Genomic DNA, 20,100 nt, shown 5'->3' on the forward strand with positions numbered 1-20,100 from the left:
TGTAGTCACAGGGCTAAAGGCTGTCAGGGCATGCTGGGAGTTGTAGTGTTGCAACAGCTGGAGGGCCACAGGTTGGGGATTACTAATCTTAAATCAATGATAACCTGCAACTACCTGATACTGTTGTGGGACCGGGAGTTGTATTGTTGTGGGACTACAACTCCCAGCAGGATGTTGTAGTTGCAGGGCTGCTGGGAGTTTTAGTTTTGCCACAGGTTAAGGCAGTGCTTCCCAACCAGGATGCCTCCAGCTGTTGCAAAACTACAACTCCCAGCATGCCCGGACAGCCAGGATGTTGTAGTTGCAGGGCTGCTGGGAGTTTTAGTTTTGCCACAGGTTAAGGCAGTGCTTCCCAACCAGGGTGCCTCCAGCTGTTGCAAAACTACAACTCCCAGCATGCCCGGACAGCCGTTGGCTGTCCGGGCATGCTGGGAGTTGTAGTTTTGCAACAGCTGGAGGCACCCTGGTTGGGAAGCACATGGTTAAGGAATGAGAATCTAAGTCAGCTGTTCTGCAACCTGTACCTTTTGTGGGACTACAACTCCCAGCATAACATACATGCAGCAGGGGGTGGGGGTTGCGGAGAATAGTAGAAAAACCTGAAAAGTCATCCCCTGTGCCTCCTCCCCGACTGCTCTTAAAGTGACAGCGCCCCCTTTTCCTGCTGGGGGAGGGGCCACACCTTGTACCTGGGCTGGTGACGTAGTACAGGTGCACAGGAAGGAGGAAGAGGAAGGTGGCAGCCATTAGGGAGCAGACACAGGGCCAGTGACTTCTACAGCTCCACCACACACAGGTGTCACCATGTCCGCCTCGGCTGTCTTCATCCTGGACCTGAAGGGGAAGGTAAGTGAGGCGGTCACCTCCGGTATGACAGCTGCCAGACTACAACTCCCAGCATGCCCTGCAGGGGCTCTGTGTGGTGGGAGATGTAGTTCAGTCACTAACTAGGGGGAAGGAGCACGAAACGTTTGTGCAACACGAAACCTTTACTGTAACCATGTTATATATAATAACTTATAATGTACACAGGACTGTAATATAATAACTTATACTGTACACAGGACTGATATAATAACTTATACTGTACACAGGACTGTAATATAATAACTTATACTGTACACAGGACTGATATGATAACTTATACTGTACACAGGACTGTAATAGAATAACTTATACTGTACACAGGACTGATATAATAACTTATACTGTACACAGGACTGATATAATAACTTATAATGTACACAGGACTGTAATATAATAACTTATACTGTACACAGGACTGATATAATAACTTATACTGTACACAGGACTGTAATATAATAACTTATACTGTACACAGGACTGATATAATAACTTATACTGTACACAGGACTGTAATATAATAACTTATACTGTACACAGGACTAATATAATAACTTATAATGTACACAGGACTGTAACATAATAACTTATACTGTACACAGGACTGTAATATAATAACTTATACTGTACACAGGACTAATATAATAACTTATAATGTACACAGGACTGTAACATAATAACTTATAATGTACACAGGACTGTAACATAATAACTTATACTGTACACAGGACTGTAATATAATAACTTATACTGTACACAGGACTGATATAATAACTTATACTGTACACAGGACTGTAATATAATAACTTATACTGTACACTGGACTGTAATATAATAACTTATACTGTACACAGGACTAATATAATAACTTATAATGTACACAGGACTGTAATATAATAACTTATACTGTACACAGGACTGATATAATAACTTATACTGTACACAGGACTGTAATATAATAACTTATACTGTACACTGGACTGTAATATAATAACTTATACTGTACACAGGACTAATATAATAACTTATAATGTACACAGGACTGTAACATAATAACTTATACTGTACACAGGACTGTAATATAATAACTTATACTGTACACTGGACTGTAATATAATAACTTATACTGTACACTGGACTGTAATATAATAACTTATACTGTACACAGGACTAATATAATAACTTATAATGTACACAGGACTGTAATAGAATAACTTATAATGTACACAGGACTGTAATATAATAACTTATACTGTACACAGGACTGATATAATAACTTATAATGTACACAGGACTGTGATATAATAACTTATAATGTACACAGGACTGTAATATAATAACTTATACTGTACACTGGACTGTAATATAATAACTTATAATGTACACTGGACTGTGATATAATAACTTATAATGTACACAGGACTGTAATATAATAACTTATACTGTACACAGGACTGTAATATAATAACTTATAATGTACACAGGACTGTAATATAATAACTTAGAATGTACACAGGACTGTAATATAATAACTTATAATGTACACAGGACTGTGATATAATAATGTATAATGTACTCAGGACTGTAATAAGATAAAAAGCCTTATACTGTAATATTGTATCATATTATATAATTTATAATGTACACAGGACTGCAATATAATAACTTATACTGTACACAGGACTGTAATATAATGACTTATACTGTACACAGGACTAATATAATAACTTATACTGTACACAGGACTAATATAATAACTTATAATGTACACAGGACTGTAATATAATAACTTATAATGTACACAGGACTGTAATATAATAACTTATAATGTACACAGGACTAATATAATAACTTATAATGTACACAGGACTAATATAATAACTTATAATGTACACAGGACTGTAATATAATAACTTATAATGTACACAGGACTGTGATAGAATAACTTATAATGTACACAGGACTGTAATAGAATAACTTAGAATGTACACAGGACTGTAATAAGATAAAAAGCCTTATACTGTAATATTGTATCATATTATATAATTTATAATGTACACAGGACTGTAATATAATAACTTATAATGTACACCGGACTATAATAAGATACAAAGCCTTATACTGTAATAGTATTATAAATAATAACTTATAATGTACACAGGACTGTAATATAATAACTTATACTGTACACAGGACTGTAATATAATAACTTATAATGTACACAGGACTAATATAATAACTTATAATGTACACAGGACTGTAATATAATAACTTATACTGTACACAGGACTAATATAATAACTTATAATGTACACAGGACTGTAATATAATAACTTATAATGTACACAGGACTGTGATAGAATAACTTATAATGTACACAGGACTGTAATATAATAACTTATACTGTACACAGGACTGTAATATAATAACTTATACTGTACACAGGACTGTAATATAATAACTTATACTGTACACAGGACTAATATAATAACTTATAATGTACACAGGACTGTAATATAATAACTTATACTGTACACAGGACTGTAATATAATAACTTATACTGTACACAGGACTGTAATATAATAACTTATACTGTACACAGGACTAATATAATAACTTATAATGTACACAGGACTGTAATATAATAACTTATAATGTACACAGGACTGTGATAGAATAACTTATAATGTACACAGGACTAATATAATAACTTATAATGTACACAGGACTGTAATATAATAACTTATAATGTACACCGGACTATAATAAGATACAAAGCCTTATACTGTAATAGTATTATAAATAATAACTTATAATGTACACAGGACTGTAATATAATAACTTATACTGTACACAGGACTGTAATATAATAACTTATACTGTACACAGGACTAATATAATAACTTATAATGTACACAGGACTGTAATATAATAACTTATAATGTACACAGGACTGTAATATAATAACTTATAATGTACACAGGACTGTAATATAATAACTTATATAATGTACACAGGACTGTAATATAATAACTTATATAATGTACACAGCACTGTAATATAATAACTTATAATGTACACAGGACTGTAATATAATAACTTATACTGTACACAGGACTGTAATATAATAACTTATACTGTACACAGGACTGTAATATAATAACTTATACTGTACACAGGACTGTAATATAATAACTTATACTGTACACAGGACTGTAATATAATAACTTATACTGTACACAGGACTGTAATATAATAACTTATACTGTACACTGGACTGTAATATAATAACTTATAATGTACACTGGACTGTAATATAATAACTTATAATGTACACAGGACTGTAATATAATAACTTATAATGTACACAGGACTGTAATATAATAACTTATAATGTACACAGGACTGTAATATAATAACTTATAATGTACACAGGACTAATATAATAACTTATACTGTACACAGGACTGTAATATAATAACTTATACTGTACACAGGACTGTAATATAATAACTTATACTGTACACTGGACTGTAATATAATAACTTATACTGTACACAGGACTAATATAATAACTTATACTGTACACTGGACTGTAATATAATAACTTATAATGTACACTGGACTGTAATATAATAACTTATAATGTACACAGGACTGTAATATAATAACTTATAATGTACACAGGACTGTAATATAATAACTTATAATGTACACAGGACTGTAATATAATAACTTATAATGTACACAGGACTAATATAATAACTTATAATGTACACAGGACTGTAATATAATAACTTATAATGTACACAGGACTGTAATATAATAACTTATAATGTACACAGGACTGTAATATATAACTTATACTGTACACAGGACTGTAATAGAATAACTTATAATGTACACAGGACTGTAATAGAATAACTTATAATGTACACAGGACTGTAATATAATAACTTATAATGTACACAGGACTGTAATATAATAACTTATAATGTACACAGGACTAATAGAATAACTTATAATGTACACAGGACTGTAACATAATAACTAATACTGTACACAGGACTGTAATATAATAACTTATAATGTACACAGGACTGTAATATAATAACTTATAATGTACACAGGACTGTAATATAATAACTTATACTGTACACAGGACTGTAATATAATAACTTATAATGTACACAGGACTGTAATATAATAACTTATAATGTACACAGGACTGTAATATAATAACTTATACTGTACACAGGACTGTAATATAATAACTTATACTGTACACAGGACTGTGATATAATAACTTAGAATGTACACAGGACTGTGATATAATAACTTATACTGTACACAGGACTGTAATATAATAACTTATAATGTACACAGGACTGTAATATAATAACTTATACTGTACACAGGACTGTAATATAATAACTTATACTGTACACAGGACTGTAATATAATAACTTGTACTGTACACAGGACTGTAACATAATAACTTATAATGTACACAGGACTGTAATAGAATAACTTATACTGTACACAGGACTGATATAATAACTTATACTGTACACAGGACTGATATAATAACTTATAATGTACACAGGACTGTAATATAATAACTTATACTGTACACAGGACTGATATAATAACTTATACTGTACACAGGACTGTAATATAATAACTTATACTGTACACAGGACTGATATAATAACTTATACTGTACACAGGACTGTAATATAATAACTTATACTGTACACAGGACTAATATAATAACTTATAATGTACACAGGACTGTAACATAATAACTTATACTGTACACAGGACTGTAATATAATAACTTATACTGTACACAGGACTAATATAATAACTTATAATGTACACAGGACTGTAACATAATAACTTATAATGTACACAGGACTGTAACATAATAACTTATACTGTACACAGGACTGTAATATAATAACTTATACTGTACACAGGACTGATATAATAACTTATACTGTACACAGGACTGTAATATAATAACTTATACTGTACACTGGACTGTAATATAATAACTTATACTGTACACAGGACTAATATAATAACTTATAATGTACACAGGACTGTAATATAATAACTTATACTGTACACAGGACTGATATAATAACTTATACTGTACACAGGACTGTAATATAATAACTTATACTGTACACTGGACTGTAATATAATAACTTATACTGTACACAGGACTAATATAATAACTTATAATGTACACAGGACTGTAACATAATAACTTATACTGTACACAGGACTGTAATATAATAACTTATACTGTACACTGGACTGTAATATAATAACTTATACTGTACACTGGACTGTAATATAATAACTTATACTGTACACAGGACTAATATAATAACTTATAATGTACACAGGACTGTAATAGAATAACTTATAATGTACACAGGACTGTAATATAATAACTTATACTGTACACAGGACTGATATAATAACTTATAATGTACACAGGACTGTGATATAATAACTTATAATGTACACAGGACTGTAATATAATAACTTATACTGTACACTGGACTGTAATATAATAACTTATAATGTACACTGGACTGTGATATAATAACTTATAATGTACACAGGACTGTAATATAATAACTTATACTGTACACAGGACTGTAATATAATAACTTATAATGTACACAGGACTGTAATATAATAACTTAGAATGTACACAGGACTGTAATATAATAACTTATAATGTACACAGGACTGTGATATAATAATGTATAATGTACTCAGGACTGTAATAAGATAAAAAGCCTTATACTGTAATATTGTATCATATTATATAATTTATAATGTACACAGGACTGCAATATAATAACTTATACTGTACACAGGACTGTAATATAATGACTTATACTGTACACAGGACTAATATAATAACTTATAATGTACACAGGACTGTAATATAATAACTTATAATGTACACAGGACTGTAATATAATAACTTATAATGTACACAGGACTAATATAATAACTTATAATGTACACAGGACTAATATAATAACTTATAATGTACACAGGACTGTAATATAATAACTTATAATGTACACAGGACTGTGATAGAATAACTTATAATGTACACAGGACTGTAATAGAATAACTTAGAATGTACACAGGACTGTAATAAGATAAAAAGCCTTATACTGTAATATTGTATCATATTATATAATTTATAATGTACACAGGACTGTAATATAATAACTTATAATGTACACCGGACTATAATAAGATACAAAGCCTTATACTGTAATAGTATTATAAATAATAACTTATAATGTACACAGGACTGTAATATAATAACTTATACTGTACACAGGACTGTAATATAATAACTTATAATGTACACAGGACTAATATAATAACTTATAATGTACACAGGACTGTAATATAATAACTTATACTGTACACAGGACTAATATAATAACTTATAATGTACACAGGACTGTAATATAATAACTTATAATGTACACAGGACTGTGATAGAATAACTTATAATGTACACAGGACTGTAATATAATAACTTATACTGTACACAGGACTGTAATATAATAACTTATACTGTACACAGGACTGTAATATAATAACTTATACTGTACACAGGACTAATATAATAACTTATAATGTACACAGGACTGTAATATAATAACTTATACTGTACACAGGACTGTAATATAATAACTTATACTGTACACAGGACTGTAATATAATAACTTATACTGTACACAGGACTAATATAATAACTTATAATGTACACAGGACTGTAATATAATAACTTATAATGTACACAGGACTGTGATAGAATAACTTATAATGTACACAGGACTAATATAATAACTTATAATGTACACAGGACTGTAATATAATAACTTATAATGTACACCGGACTATAATAAGATACAAAGCCTTATACTGTAATAGTATTATAAATAATAACTTATAATGTACACAGGACTGTAATATAATAACTTATACTGTACACAGGACTGTAATATAATAACTTATACTGTACACAGGACTAATATAATAACTTATAATGTACACAGGACTGTAATATAATAACTTATAATGTACACAGGACTGTAATATAATAACTTATAATGTACACAGGACTGTAATATAATAACTTATATAATGTACACAGGACTGTAATATAATAACTTATATAATGTACACAGCACTGTAATATAATAACTTATACTGTACACAGGACTGTAATATAATAACTTATACTGTACACAGGACTGTAATATAATAACTTATACTGTACACAGGACTGTAATATAATAACTTATACTGTACACAGGACTGTAATATAATAACTTATACTGTACACAGGACTGTAATATAATAACTTATACTGTACACTGGACTGTAATATAATAACTTATAATGTACACTGGACTGTAATATAATAACTTATAATGTACACAGGACTGTAATATAATAACTTATAATGTACACAGGACTGTAATATAATAACTTATAATGTACACAGGACTGTAATATAATAACTTATAATGTACACAGGACTAATATAATAACTTATACTGTACACAGGACTGTAATATAATAACTTATACTGTACACAGGACTGTAATATAATAACTTATACTGTACACTGGACTGTAATATAATAACTTATACTGTACACAGGACTAATATAATAACTTATACTGTACACTGGACTGTAATATAATAACTTATAATGTACACTGGACTGTAATATAATAACTTATAATGTACACTGGACTGTAATATAATAACTTATAATGTACACAGGACTGTAATATAATAACTTATAATGTACACAGGACTGTAATATAATAACTTATAATGTACACAGGACTAATATAATAACTTATAATGTACACAGGACTGTAATATAATAACTTATAATGTACACAGGACTGTAATATAATAACTTATAATGTACACAGGACTGTAATATATAACTTATACTGTACACAGGACTGTAATAGAATAACTTATAATGTACACAGGACTGTAATAGAATAACTTATAATGTACACAGGACTGTAATAGAATAACTTATAATGTACACAGGACTGTAATATAATAACTTATAATGTACACAGGACTGTAATATAATAACTTATAATGTACACAGGACTGTAATATATAACTTATACTGTACACAGGACTGTAATAGAATAACTTATAATGTACACAGGACTGTAATAGAATAACTTATAATGTACACAGGACTGTAATATAATAACTTATAATGTACACAGGACTGTAATATAATAACTTATAATGTACACAGGACTAATAGAATAACTTATAATGTACACAGGACTGTAACATAATAACTAATACTGTACACAGGACTGTAATATAATAACTTATAATGTACACAGGACTGTAATATAATAACTTATAATGTACACAGGACTGTAATATAATAACTTATACTGTACACAGGACTGTAATATAATAACTTATAATGTACACAGGACTGTAATATAATAACTTATAATGTACACAGGACTGTAATATAATAACTTATACTGTACACAGGACTGTAATATAATAACTTATACTGTACACAGGACTGTGATATAATAACTTAGAATGTACACAGGACTGTGATATAATAACTTATACTGTACACAGGACTGTAATATAATAACTTATAATGTACACAGGACTGTAATATAATAACTTATACTGTACACAGGACTGTAATATAATAACTTATACTGTACACAGGACTGTAATATAATAACTTGTACTGTACACAGGACTGTAACATAATAACTTATAATGTACACAGGACTGTAATATAATAACTTATAATGTACACTGGACTGTGATATAATAACTTATAATGTACACAGGACTAATATAATAACTTATAATGTACACAGGACTGTAATATAATAACTTAGAATGTACACAGGACTAATATAATAACTTATAATGTACACAGGACTGTAATATAATAACTTATAATGTACACAGGACTGTAATAAGATACGAAGCCTTATACTGAAATATTGTATTATAATATATAATGTACTGTACTGTAATATTGTATTATAATATATAATTTATAATGTACTCTGGACTGTAATAAGATACAAAGCCCTGTACTGTAATATTGTATCTTATTATAGTCCAGTGTACATTATAAGTTATTATATTACAGTCCTGTGTACATTATAAGTTATTATATTACAGTCCTGTGTACATTATAAGTTATTATATTACAGTCCTGTGTACATTATAAGTTATTATATTACAGTCCTGTGTACAGTATAAGTTATTATATTACAGTCCTGTGTACAGTATAAGTTATTATATTACAGTCCTGTGTACATTATAAATTATATAATATGATACAATATTACAGTATAAGGCTTTTTATCTTATTACAGTCCTGAGTACATTATACATTATTATATTACAATATTACAGTACATGGCTTTGTATTATAATAACTTATAATGTACACTGGACTGTAATAAGATACAAAGCCCTATACTGTAATATAATAATTTATAATGTACTGGACTGTAATAAGATACAAAGCCTCATACTGTAATATTATAATGTGCACTGGACTGTCATAAGATACAAAGCCTTATACTGTTATATAATAATTTATAATGTACACTGGACTGTAATAAGATACAAAGCCTTATACTGGAGCTTTGTATTTTAACCCTTTCCTCAGCATATCTGGGATCACACTCATATCTGTTTGAATCTCTCAGCCCCTCGTGGCCCGAAACTACAGCAAATCAGGATACGGATGTAGCCAAAGTCTCAGGCACGTCTATGGACTTCCATCCTATCCTGATCCGCTGTAGTATTAGGTATCCTGCCGCTAAAGCGCGGTCGGAGTTACGCTTTAATTTTAGTAGGACACCTTCACAGAGAAGTGGGATTACAGGAGTCATCCAGGACTGGTATGTTAAGTATGTGAACGTATTTATGTTCCTCTCTCTCTTTTTGTACAGCCCCTCATCTGCCGGAATTATAAGGGGGACATTAATATGACGGAGATCGATCACTTCATGCCGCTGGTGGTCCAGAGGGAGGAGGAGGGTAACCTGACGCCGCTTCTCATCCACGGGAAAGTCCACTTCATGTGGATCAAGCACAGCAACCTTTACCGTATCCTATCTGTAATAACAGGCCATCTGCCTTGTCCGGTCTGCACATTATTGTAGGTTGTGTATGTATTATTCCAGGGGTCAGGACCCTTGTTATAGAGCAGAGGACATAAAAAACTACAACCACCAGCATGCCCTGACAGCTCACCTCCCCCCCCCCCCCAACTTTCCTGCCAGTTCCCGCGCAGAGCTGCTGCAGAACATCTCATTTCACAGAAGACTATCACACAATCGGAGAGGTTTCAGCACCTGCTGTATTCATTCCATGTCTGCTTCTCCTTCCTTGGCATTGCTCAAGTTGTAGAGGTAAGTGATCATTTATGTCAGTGGTCTCCAAACTGTGACCCTCCAGATGTTGCAAAACTACAACTCCCAGCATGCCCGGACAGCCAACGGCTGTCCGGGCATGCTGGGAGTTGTAGTTTTGCAACATCTGGAGGGCTATAGTTTGGGTATACATAAATCATTGGCCTCTAAGCTCCAGTTTATGTTCCTCTTGACTTGTATTAAAGGGTTATTCCTGGAAAAAACTTATATATATGCCCTGACAGCTCACCCCACCCCCACCCACAACTTTCCTGACAGTTCCCCACCCAGAGCTACTGCAGAACATCTCATTTCACAGAAGACTATCACACAATCGGAGAGGTTTCAGCACCTGCTGTATTCATTCCATGTCTGCTTTTTCACCCTTGGCATTGTTCAGCACAAGGCAGCATGTTGTAAATACACCTAATTCTTCCTTAAAGGGGTACTCCGGTGGAAAACATTTTTTTTTTTTTTTTGGTTCCAGAAAATTAAACAGATTTGTAAATTACTTCTATTAAAAAATCTTAATGCTTCCAGTACTTATCAGGTGCTGTATGCTACGTTCTTTTCTGTCTGACCACAGTGCTCTCTGCTGACACCTCTGTCCATGTCAGGAACTGTCCAGAGTACAAGCAAATCCCCATAGCAAACCTCTCCTGCTCTGGACAGTTCCTGAAATGGACAGAGGTGTCAGCAAAGAGCACTGTGGTCAGACTGGAAAGAACTACACAACTTCATCTGTAGTATACAGCAGCTGATAAGTCCTAGAAGGATTAAGATTTTTTAATAGAAGTAATTTACAAGTTTGTTTAACTTTCTGGCACAAGTTGATTTGAAAAAATATATATATATTTTCCACTGAAGTACCCCTTTAAATGTCCCAATAAAGATATATATATGGCAGGGAGATGGTGATGTAGCTGTAGGGGATGGTCAGAGGTGGTGACATCATTTAGGGGGGAAACTAGAACTCAAAGACAAAATCCAGCCACTCCTCCTGAGACAGAAGAGGATGATGTGTGGTCTTGGGAGAGAGGGAGGAGTGGGGGAGTTGCTGAGACAACACCAAACTGACTGAGAGGACTACACAACTTCCTTTCAGAAAAGGGGGAACTGCTGAGACAACGCTACTCTGACAATGAGGGCTACACAACTTCCTATCAGGAAAGAGGGAGGAGCTGGGGAGCTGCTGAGACAACACCACACTGACAATGACAACACAACTTCTTGTTAAAAGCATGCTGAAGCCAGTACAATTTGTGATAACACACTAATAATATGTCATACATATATATATATCTTAGGGTGATGTGTGTGTGTGTGTGTATGTGTGTATATATATATATATATATATATATATATATATATATATATATATGAATATGCAAAGCAGCTCATTACATCACCTTTTCAGGTAATGTTCCCTGGTATCAGCTTAGGTCCTGTTAAGGAATATAAAAAGCTGATTGGGATTTTATGCCAAGCCAGACTAGTCCCCAAAAGGGAAGTTTCTACCCATCGGCAGACAGCTGTTTCGTGGTTTTTGCCACTCGTCAGTACGGAGCAGGGTGATCTGGCTTGGCTGGGGTGCAGCTTTCTGCAGATGGGTAGAAACTTCCCTTTTGGGGACTAGTCTGGCTTGGCATAAAATCCCAATCAGCTTTTTATATTCCTTAACAGGACCTAAGCTGATACCAGGGAACATTACCTCAAAAGGTGATGTAATGAGCTGCTGTGCATATTCCCCTACCCAGAATGCCCGCGGAGTGCTTAATGGCCTTCTGAAGCTCCGTTACACCCGGAGTGGTGGCCTCACCCTGAGGTAAATACTCAACCCATATATATATATATATATATATATATATATATAGCTACATGGCGACTTTGGCCATACAGGCCCCTCAGCCAATGGTTTGTAGGGTTGTTTTTGCTTGCATTGCAACTATTAAAATCCGATACTATCACGTTGCGACACCTACAGTTCGGGAGTCTTTAATTATTTGCTTTGCAGGTGGCGCAACCCTATAATCTTTTACTGTGTGGCCAAAGTCGTTGTGTAGCCCAGATTCTGTCTCATCTAACCTATGGACAGGAGGGCGCTTTTATTTATTATTTAATTTTTTTTTTTTATAAAGAAAGCAGCCATGTTTTTTGTTTTTTTATGTTTGTTTGTTTTTTAGCTCATTTTAAGTAGGAGAATTTTACCATGTCGTTAAATGATAGTTTTAGTCCTTAATGTTCTCTCTGCAGTGGTTGCATTAACCAATAAGAACGCCAATGCGGCTCTGGTCTACTCCTTCCTATATAAAGTTGTAGAGGTAAGTGATCATTTATGTCAGTGGTCTCCAAACTGTGACCCTCCAGATGTTGCAAAACTACGACTCTCAGCATGCCCGGACAGCCAACGGCTGTCCGGGCATGCTGGGAGTTGTAGTTTTGCAACATCTGGAGGGTCACAGTTTGGGTATACATAAATCAGTGGCCTCTAAACTCCAGTTTATGTTCCCCTTGACTTGGATTAAAGGGGTATTCCAGGAAAAAAAAACTTTATATAATCAACTGGCTCCACAAAGTTAAACAGATTTGTCAATTAAGTCTATTAAAAAATCTTAATCCTTCAAGTGCTTATCAGCTGTTGAAGTTGAGTTGTTCTTTTCTGTTTAACTGCTCTCAGATGAAACCTGTCCCCATAGCAAACCTCTTATGCTCCGGACAGTTCCTGAGACAGACAGACAGACAGACAGGTGTCAGCAGAGAGCACTGTTGTCAGACAGAAAAGGACAACTCAACTTCAGCAGCTGATAACTATTGGAAGGATTAAAGGGGTACTCCGGTGGAAAACTTTTTTTTTTTTTTTTTTTTTATCAACTGGTACCAGAAAGTTAAACAGATATGTAAATTACTTCCATTAAAAAATCCTAATCCTTCCACTACTTCAGCTGCTGTATTATCCATAGGAAGTTATTTTCTTTCTGTCTGACCACAGTGCTCTCTGCTGCCACCTCTGTCCCTTTTAGAAACTGTCCAGAGTAGGAGCAAATTCCCATAGAAAACCTATCGTGCTCTGGACAGTTCCTGACATGGACAGAGGTGTCAGCAGAGAGCACTGTAGTCAGACAGAAAGGAAATTCAAATAGAAAAGAACTTCCACCGTAGCATACAGCAGCTGATAAGTACTGGAAGGATTAAGATTTTTTTTTTTTTATAGAAGTAATTTACAAATCTGTTTAACTTTCTGGCACCAGTTGATTTAAAAATGTTTTTTTTCCCCCCCCCAGTGGAGTACCCCTTTAAGATTAATTAATAGAAGTAATTTACAAATCTCTTTAACTTTCTGGAGTCAGTTTATCTTAAAAAAAAAGTTTTTTCCCCGGAATACCCCTTTAAGGCTGAGCAGTGGGGGCTCCCCCAGCTGTAGCAGAACTACCCCCCCCCTATTGTCCTAACAGCCTTTGACTGTCAGGGCATGATGGGAGTTGTAGTGAACGGTTTGGGAACAAAACTCCCCCTCCCCCCCCCCCATTGAGGTCAATGGTCGTCTACATGTATACCGTTTCTTCCCGTACGTAGGTTTTCACAGAATACTTCAAGGAGTTGGAAGAAGAGAGCATACGTGACAATTTTGTCATTGTCTACGAGCTGCTGGACGAGGTGATGGATTTCGGGTTCCCCCAGACCACAGAAAGCAAGATTCTGCAGGAGTAAGTAATCGGCAACCCAAGCGCCCCACCACAGAACCAGTATAAGTAATAACTAACAATTCGTCCGCCTGATGGATGAACCTAGAGATGGAGAAAACGCCACCTACCAGAATGCATTGTGCCTACTGTAAAATTTGGTGGAGCAGGGATAATGGTATGGGGCCATTCCTCTGATTTTTGGGGGAACCTGTCCCCTTTATTTCATGCTGCACAAACCATGAGGATTGGGGAGTGGTGTCCCGTAAAATTATGATTTACTTATAAATGTTCGGGCACTTAAAGGGGTTATCCAGGAAAAAACTTTTTTTTATATATATATATATATATATATATATATATATATATATATATATATCAACTGGCTCCAGAAAGTTAAACAGATTTGTAAATTACTCCTATTGAAAAATCTTAATCCTTTCAGTACTTATGAGCTGCTGAAGTTGAGTTGTTCTTTTCTGTCTAAGTGCTCTCTGATGACACGTGTCTCGGGAAACGCCCAGTTTAGAAGCAGATCCCCATAACAAACCTCTTCTACTCTGTGTAGTTCCCGAGACAAGCAGAGATGTCAGCAGAGAGCACTGTTGCCAGACAGAAAACAACAACTCAACTTCAGCAGCTGATAATTATTGAAAGGATTAAGATTTTTTAATAGAAGTTATTTACAAATCTGTTTAACTTTCTGGAGCCAGTTGAGATATATAAAATGTTTTTCCTGGAATACCCCTTTAAGAGATGTCATAATTTAAATAACCTCCCAGGACGCGGTTAAATAGTCACAGGGGTGGTCACTGCAGATGTTCCTTGCCGCCTCCCCCCTCCGGCCTTGAGTGGCGCGTCTCTCTTTGTATAAGGGAGAGACATGTCACGTAAGGCCAGCAGGGACCACCCCAGTGACTGCTTATCAAGGTCCCGGTCACTTTTTTAAACTTTGATTTATCTGAAACGCCCAGGTGTTTTGAAGCAAATCTTAGTGTTTCGGGACTTCGCTCCCTGCACCTATTATATGCTCACCATGGTTTGGGCAGCATGAAACAGGTGACAGGTTTTCAGGTTCTCTTTTTAATACAAAGTTGTAATACATTACCGTTGTGCTCCGTACAGTTCTGGACCCGACCCTTCCAACTACCCTTTTCTGGGCCCAAAAAGGGTTGGTGCAGACACCATCGGTTCCTGATTGATCCCCTGGACTTCAATGGGGTCCATCGGAGATCCGGTATTTTAACAGAATTGAGCCGAGAAGAACAAATAGGACTTGTACTACTCTCCGCTCAGCTCCCGTCGTTCCAACGGACTGGCCAACTGAGAGCCATATACCGGAGCCCAATGGCAATGTAGCCCTAAGCCAAATGTCCCTTCCAACGTTTTTGGTAACATTTTTTTTTTTTTTCCCTTTTCTTTTCCAGCATGACTGTGTCCCAGTGCACAAAGCAATGTCCTTTTAGAGGGGTACTCCGCTGCTCAGCTTTTTGAGCAAACTGTTCTGAATGTTGGAGCTCGTGCCGGGAGCTTGTGACCTTATAGCCCCACCCCCTCATGATGTCACACCCCATCCCCTCAATGCAAGTCTATGGGAGGGGGCGTGACGGCTGTCACGCCCCCTCCCATAGACTTGCATTGAGGGGGTGGGGCGTGACATCATGAGGGGGCAGGGCTATGAGGTCACGAGCTCCTGGCTCCAGCGTTCAGAACAGTTTGTTCAAAATGCTGAGCAGCGGAGTACCCCTTTAAGGCATTGGGAGTTTGTTATGAAAATAGATAACAAATATAAAGAGATTGAGTGGCTACACACTAAAATGGATAAAATTTGTGTCTGTACCAAGATACTGAGTTACACTATACCCAATACTGCCATGGACATGTGCAATCAAAAGATAGCTGGAATTCAGATCTCAAGGTGCAGATAAAATTAAGAAATTAAAACTATGAACGGAATAGGATGTAGCTGGTTTCTCTATAATCATGTGTTTTTTTTTTTTTTTAATTAATGATAAAAATCATATAAAAAGCATATATCAAAAGCTGGAATCCGAGCAGGGCCCTTGCTACAGATTCAAATTATATATAAGCAATAGAAAGATAAAATCGGTCACAACATATAAGGTAATAGATATAATTGTACAGTGTGAAATTGCATAAGAATTATCGCCGGCAGTGTAGACTAATAAGGTTGCGTAATGATTATGTCAATAGTAACAGTCTTGGATTGTATCGATGTCATAGATCCAAAGAAAAAGTCTTAGAAAGAAGAAGAAATACCTCTGAGATATAAAACTGGTGTCCGTGCTGTGGGTTCCCTCAGGTTGGCGCGGGTAGCTCCCGGCCTAGGGGACATAATACTTGTGGTTCCAGAAGGTCAGCGGGGATTGTTGGTGAGAATCAGCGTTATTGGGGATCGATGGTGAGAATCAGCGTTATTGGGGGGATCGTTGGTGAGAATCAGTGATATTGGGGATCGTTGGTGAGAATCTGCGTTATTGGGGATCGTTGGTGAGAATCAGCGTTATTGGGGATCGTTGGTGAGAATCAGTGATATTGGGGATCGTTGGTGAGAATCAGCGTTATAGGGGAGAGTTGGTGAGAATCAGCGTTATTGGGGATCGTTGGTGAGAATCTGCGTTATTGGGGATCGTTGTGAGAATCGGCGTTATTGGGGATCGTTGGTGAGAATCAGTGATATTGGGGATCGTTGGTGAGAATCAGCGTTATAGGGGAGAGTTGGTGAGAATCAGCGTTATTGGGGATCGTTGGTGAGAATCAGAGTTATTGGGGATCGTTGGTGAGAATCAGAGTTATTGGGGATCGTTGTGAGAATCGGCGTTATTGGGGATCGTTGGTGAGAATCGGCATTATTGGGGATTGTTGGGGAGAATCGGCGATATTGGGGATCGTTGCTTGCAATGGATATCACTATGTTGCGCTGGTTGTAAGTGCAGCATGGAAGTGCCGGCTTTCTCTGCTGCTCGCTGGCACAGATCGGCGTCCGGCTCGAGGTAACAGAAGTGGGGCAGCTGAGATAGTGCTGGCACTGATGATCCAGGCGTCCTCGTGTGGCACTAAGAGCTTGAGGAGCTCAAACACACGGCGGTGGTCCCTTTTTGGGGAGACTGCAACGCTTGCGAGGGATGGACTCAAAGGTAGGTAAATGCTGAAAAGTGGCAATACTGGTCAAAGAAGTAGGGTGGATAAACCATTTTGGAACCACAGGTATTACGTTCCCTAGGCCGGGAGCTACCTGTGCCCACCTGTGGGAACCTACAGCACGGACACCAGTTTTATTTCTGTTACTAAGACTTATTTTTGGGATCTATGACATCGATACAATCGAAGACTGTTACTATTGAGATATTGATTATGCAACCTTATTATTCCCACTGCCGGCGATAATTCTTATGCAATTTCACACTGTTCAATTATTACCTTATATGTTGTGACCAATTTTATTGTTCTATTGCTTATATATAATTTGAATCCATAGCAAGGGCCCTGCTCGGATTCCAGCTTTTGATATATGCTTTTTATTTTATTTTTATCATTAATAAAAAATATAAAAACGTGATTATAGAGAAACCAGCTACATCCTATTCTGTTATAGTTTTAATTTCTTAATTTTATCTGCACCTTTTCACAATCCATTTTTTGATTGTTGTGAAAAGACCCTGAGAGCCCTGACCTCAACCCCCATCCAAAACTTCCTGACCTCACAAATGCCATTTTGGCAGAATGGGCACAAATTTCCTCAGACTCTTTTAGGCCCCTTTCACACTACATATATCATCCTGTAAAAAACCTCCGTTATTCCTCCCGGCAAAGAGTCCTGAAAACGGCCGTCAAAAAATACCATTCATGTCAATGGGATTTTTTGAGCATCCTTTTGCATCAGTCATGTCCGTTTTTACTAATGTCAGTTATTTTTGCCGACACCAAAGACGGTGCGTGCACTAATTTTTGGTCCAGCAAAAAAAAAAAAAAAAAATGGTGAAAAAACGGATATTAAAATTTAACATTGAAGTCTATGGGAACGGGAAGTTCAAAAAAAACATCAACGTTATTGTTAGTTTTTCTTAACATCCATTTTTTGTACTGAGCATGCTCAGTACAGCTTTACAAAAAAAGGGTTAAACACCTGATAAAAAAACAAAAACGGATGTAACTGGTAATAAGGGATGATAACGGATGAACGACATCAGGTTTAGGTATAGTGTACCTTAGAAAAACTATATGTTACTTTAGTAACGAGATAAATGGTGCATTCACTATTTCTTCCGTCCATTCGCCCGTCACACAATAACGGCTGTTATTAATAACGGGCGATAACGGGTTAAAACGGCTATTGGAAAAATCCCATAGACTATAATGGGATTTTCTAACACCCGTTTAATGGCCGATTTCCAGGGTTTTTATAACGGGAGTTCATAACGGAGGTATTTTTATAGTGGGAAAGCAGCCTTACCAGAATGTCCAGCAGTCAAGATGTCACTTGCCCACGTTCAGACCCATAATAAACCTTATGTAAACATCCGAACTCAAACTTTAAAGGGGTTATCCAGGTTAAAACTTTTTTTTTTTTTTATATATCAACTGGCTCCAGAAAGTTAAACAGATTTGTAAATTACTTGTATTAAAAAAAATCTTAATCCTTTCAGTACTTATGAGCTTCTGAGTTGTTCTTTTCTGTCTAAGTTCTCTCTGATGACACCTGTCTTGGGAAACGCCCAGTTTAGAAGCAAATCCCCATAGCAAACCTCTTCTAAACTGGGCGGTTCCCGAGACAGGTGTCATCAGAGAGCACTTAGACAGAAAAGAACAACCTTAACTTTAGAAGCTCATAAGTACTGAAAGGATTAACATTTTTTAATAGAAGTAATTTACAAATCTGTTTTAACTTTCTGGAGCCAGTTGAGATAGATATATATAAATAATTTTTTTTTCCTGGAATACCCCTTTAAGCCTAAAAAATCAAAGCCGTCTGTCTTTTATCGCATAACTGGTTGCTATGGACAAACCTGATAAATTT

The 20,100-nt window shown here is 35.3% G+C and overlaps 1 protein-coding gene across 1 annotated transcript in view; it reads left to right on the forward strand.

The window, feature by feature from the left end:
- Nucleotides 1–722: 722 nt before the first annotated feature.
- The window catches only part of AP1M2 (adaptor related protein complex 1 subunit mu 2), a 39,364-nt gene continuing 19,986 nt past the window's right edge, over nt 723–20,100 (forward strand). The window contains exons 1-4 of the mRNA XM_056570542.1: nt 723–846; nt 10,921–11,077; nt 13,636–13,703; nt 14,956–15,086. Of these exons, the coding sequence (XP_056426517.1) occupies nt 805–846; nt 10,921–11,077; nt 13,636–13,703; nt 14,956–15,086 (398 nt within the window). The 5' untranslated portion in view covers nt 723–804. The remainder of the gene's footprint in view (nt 847–10,920; nt 11,078–13,635; nt 13,704–14,955; nt 15,087–20,100) is intronic.

The sequence above is a fragment of the Hyla sarda genome, chromosome 4 (genome assembly GCF_029499605.1).
Source record: "Hyla sarda isolate aHylSar1 chromosome 4, aHylSar1.hap1, whole genome shotgun sequence".
Lineage (NCBI taxonomy): Eukaryota > Metazoa > Chordata > Amphibia > Anura > Hylidae > Hyla > Hyla sarda.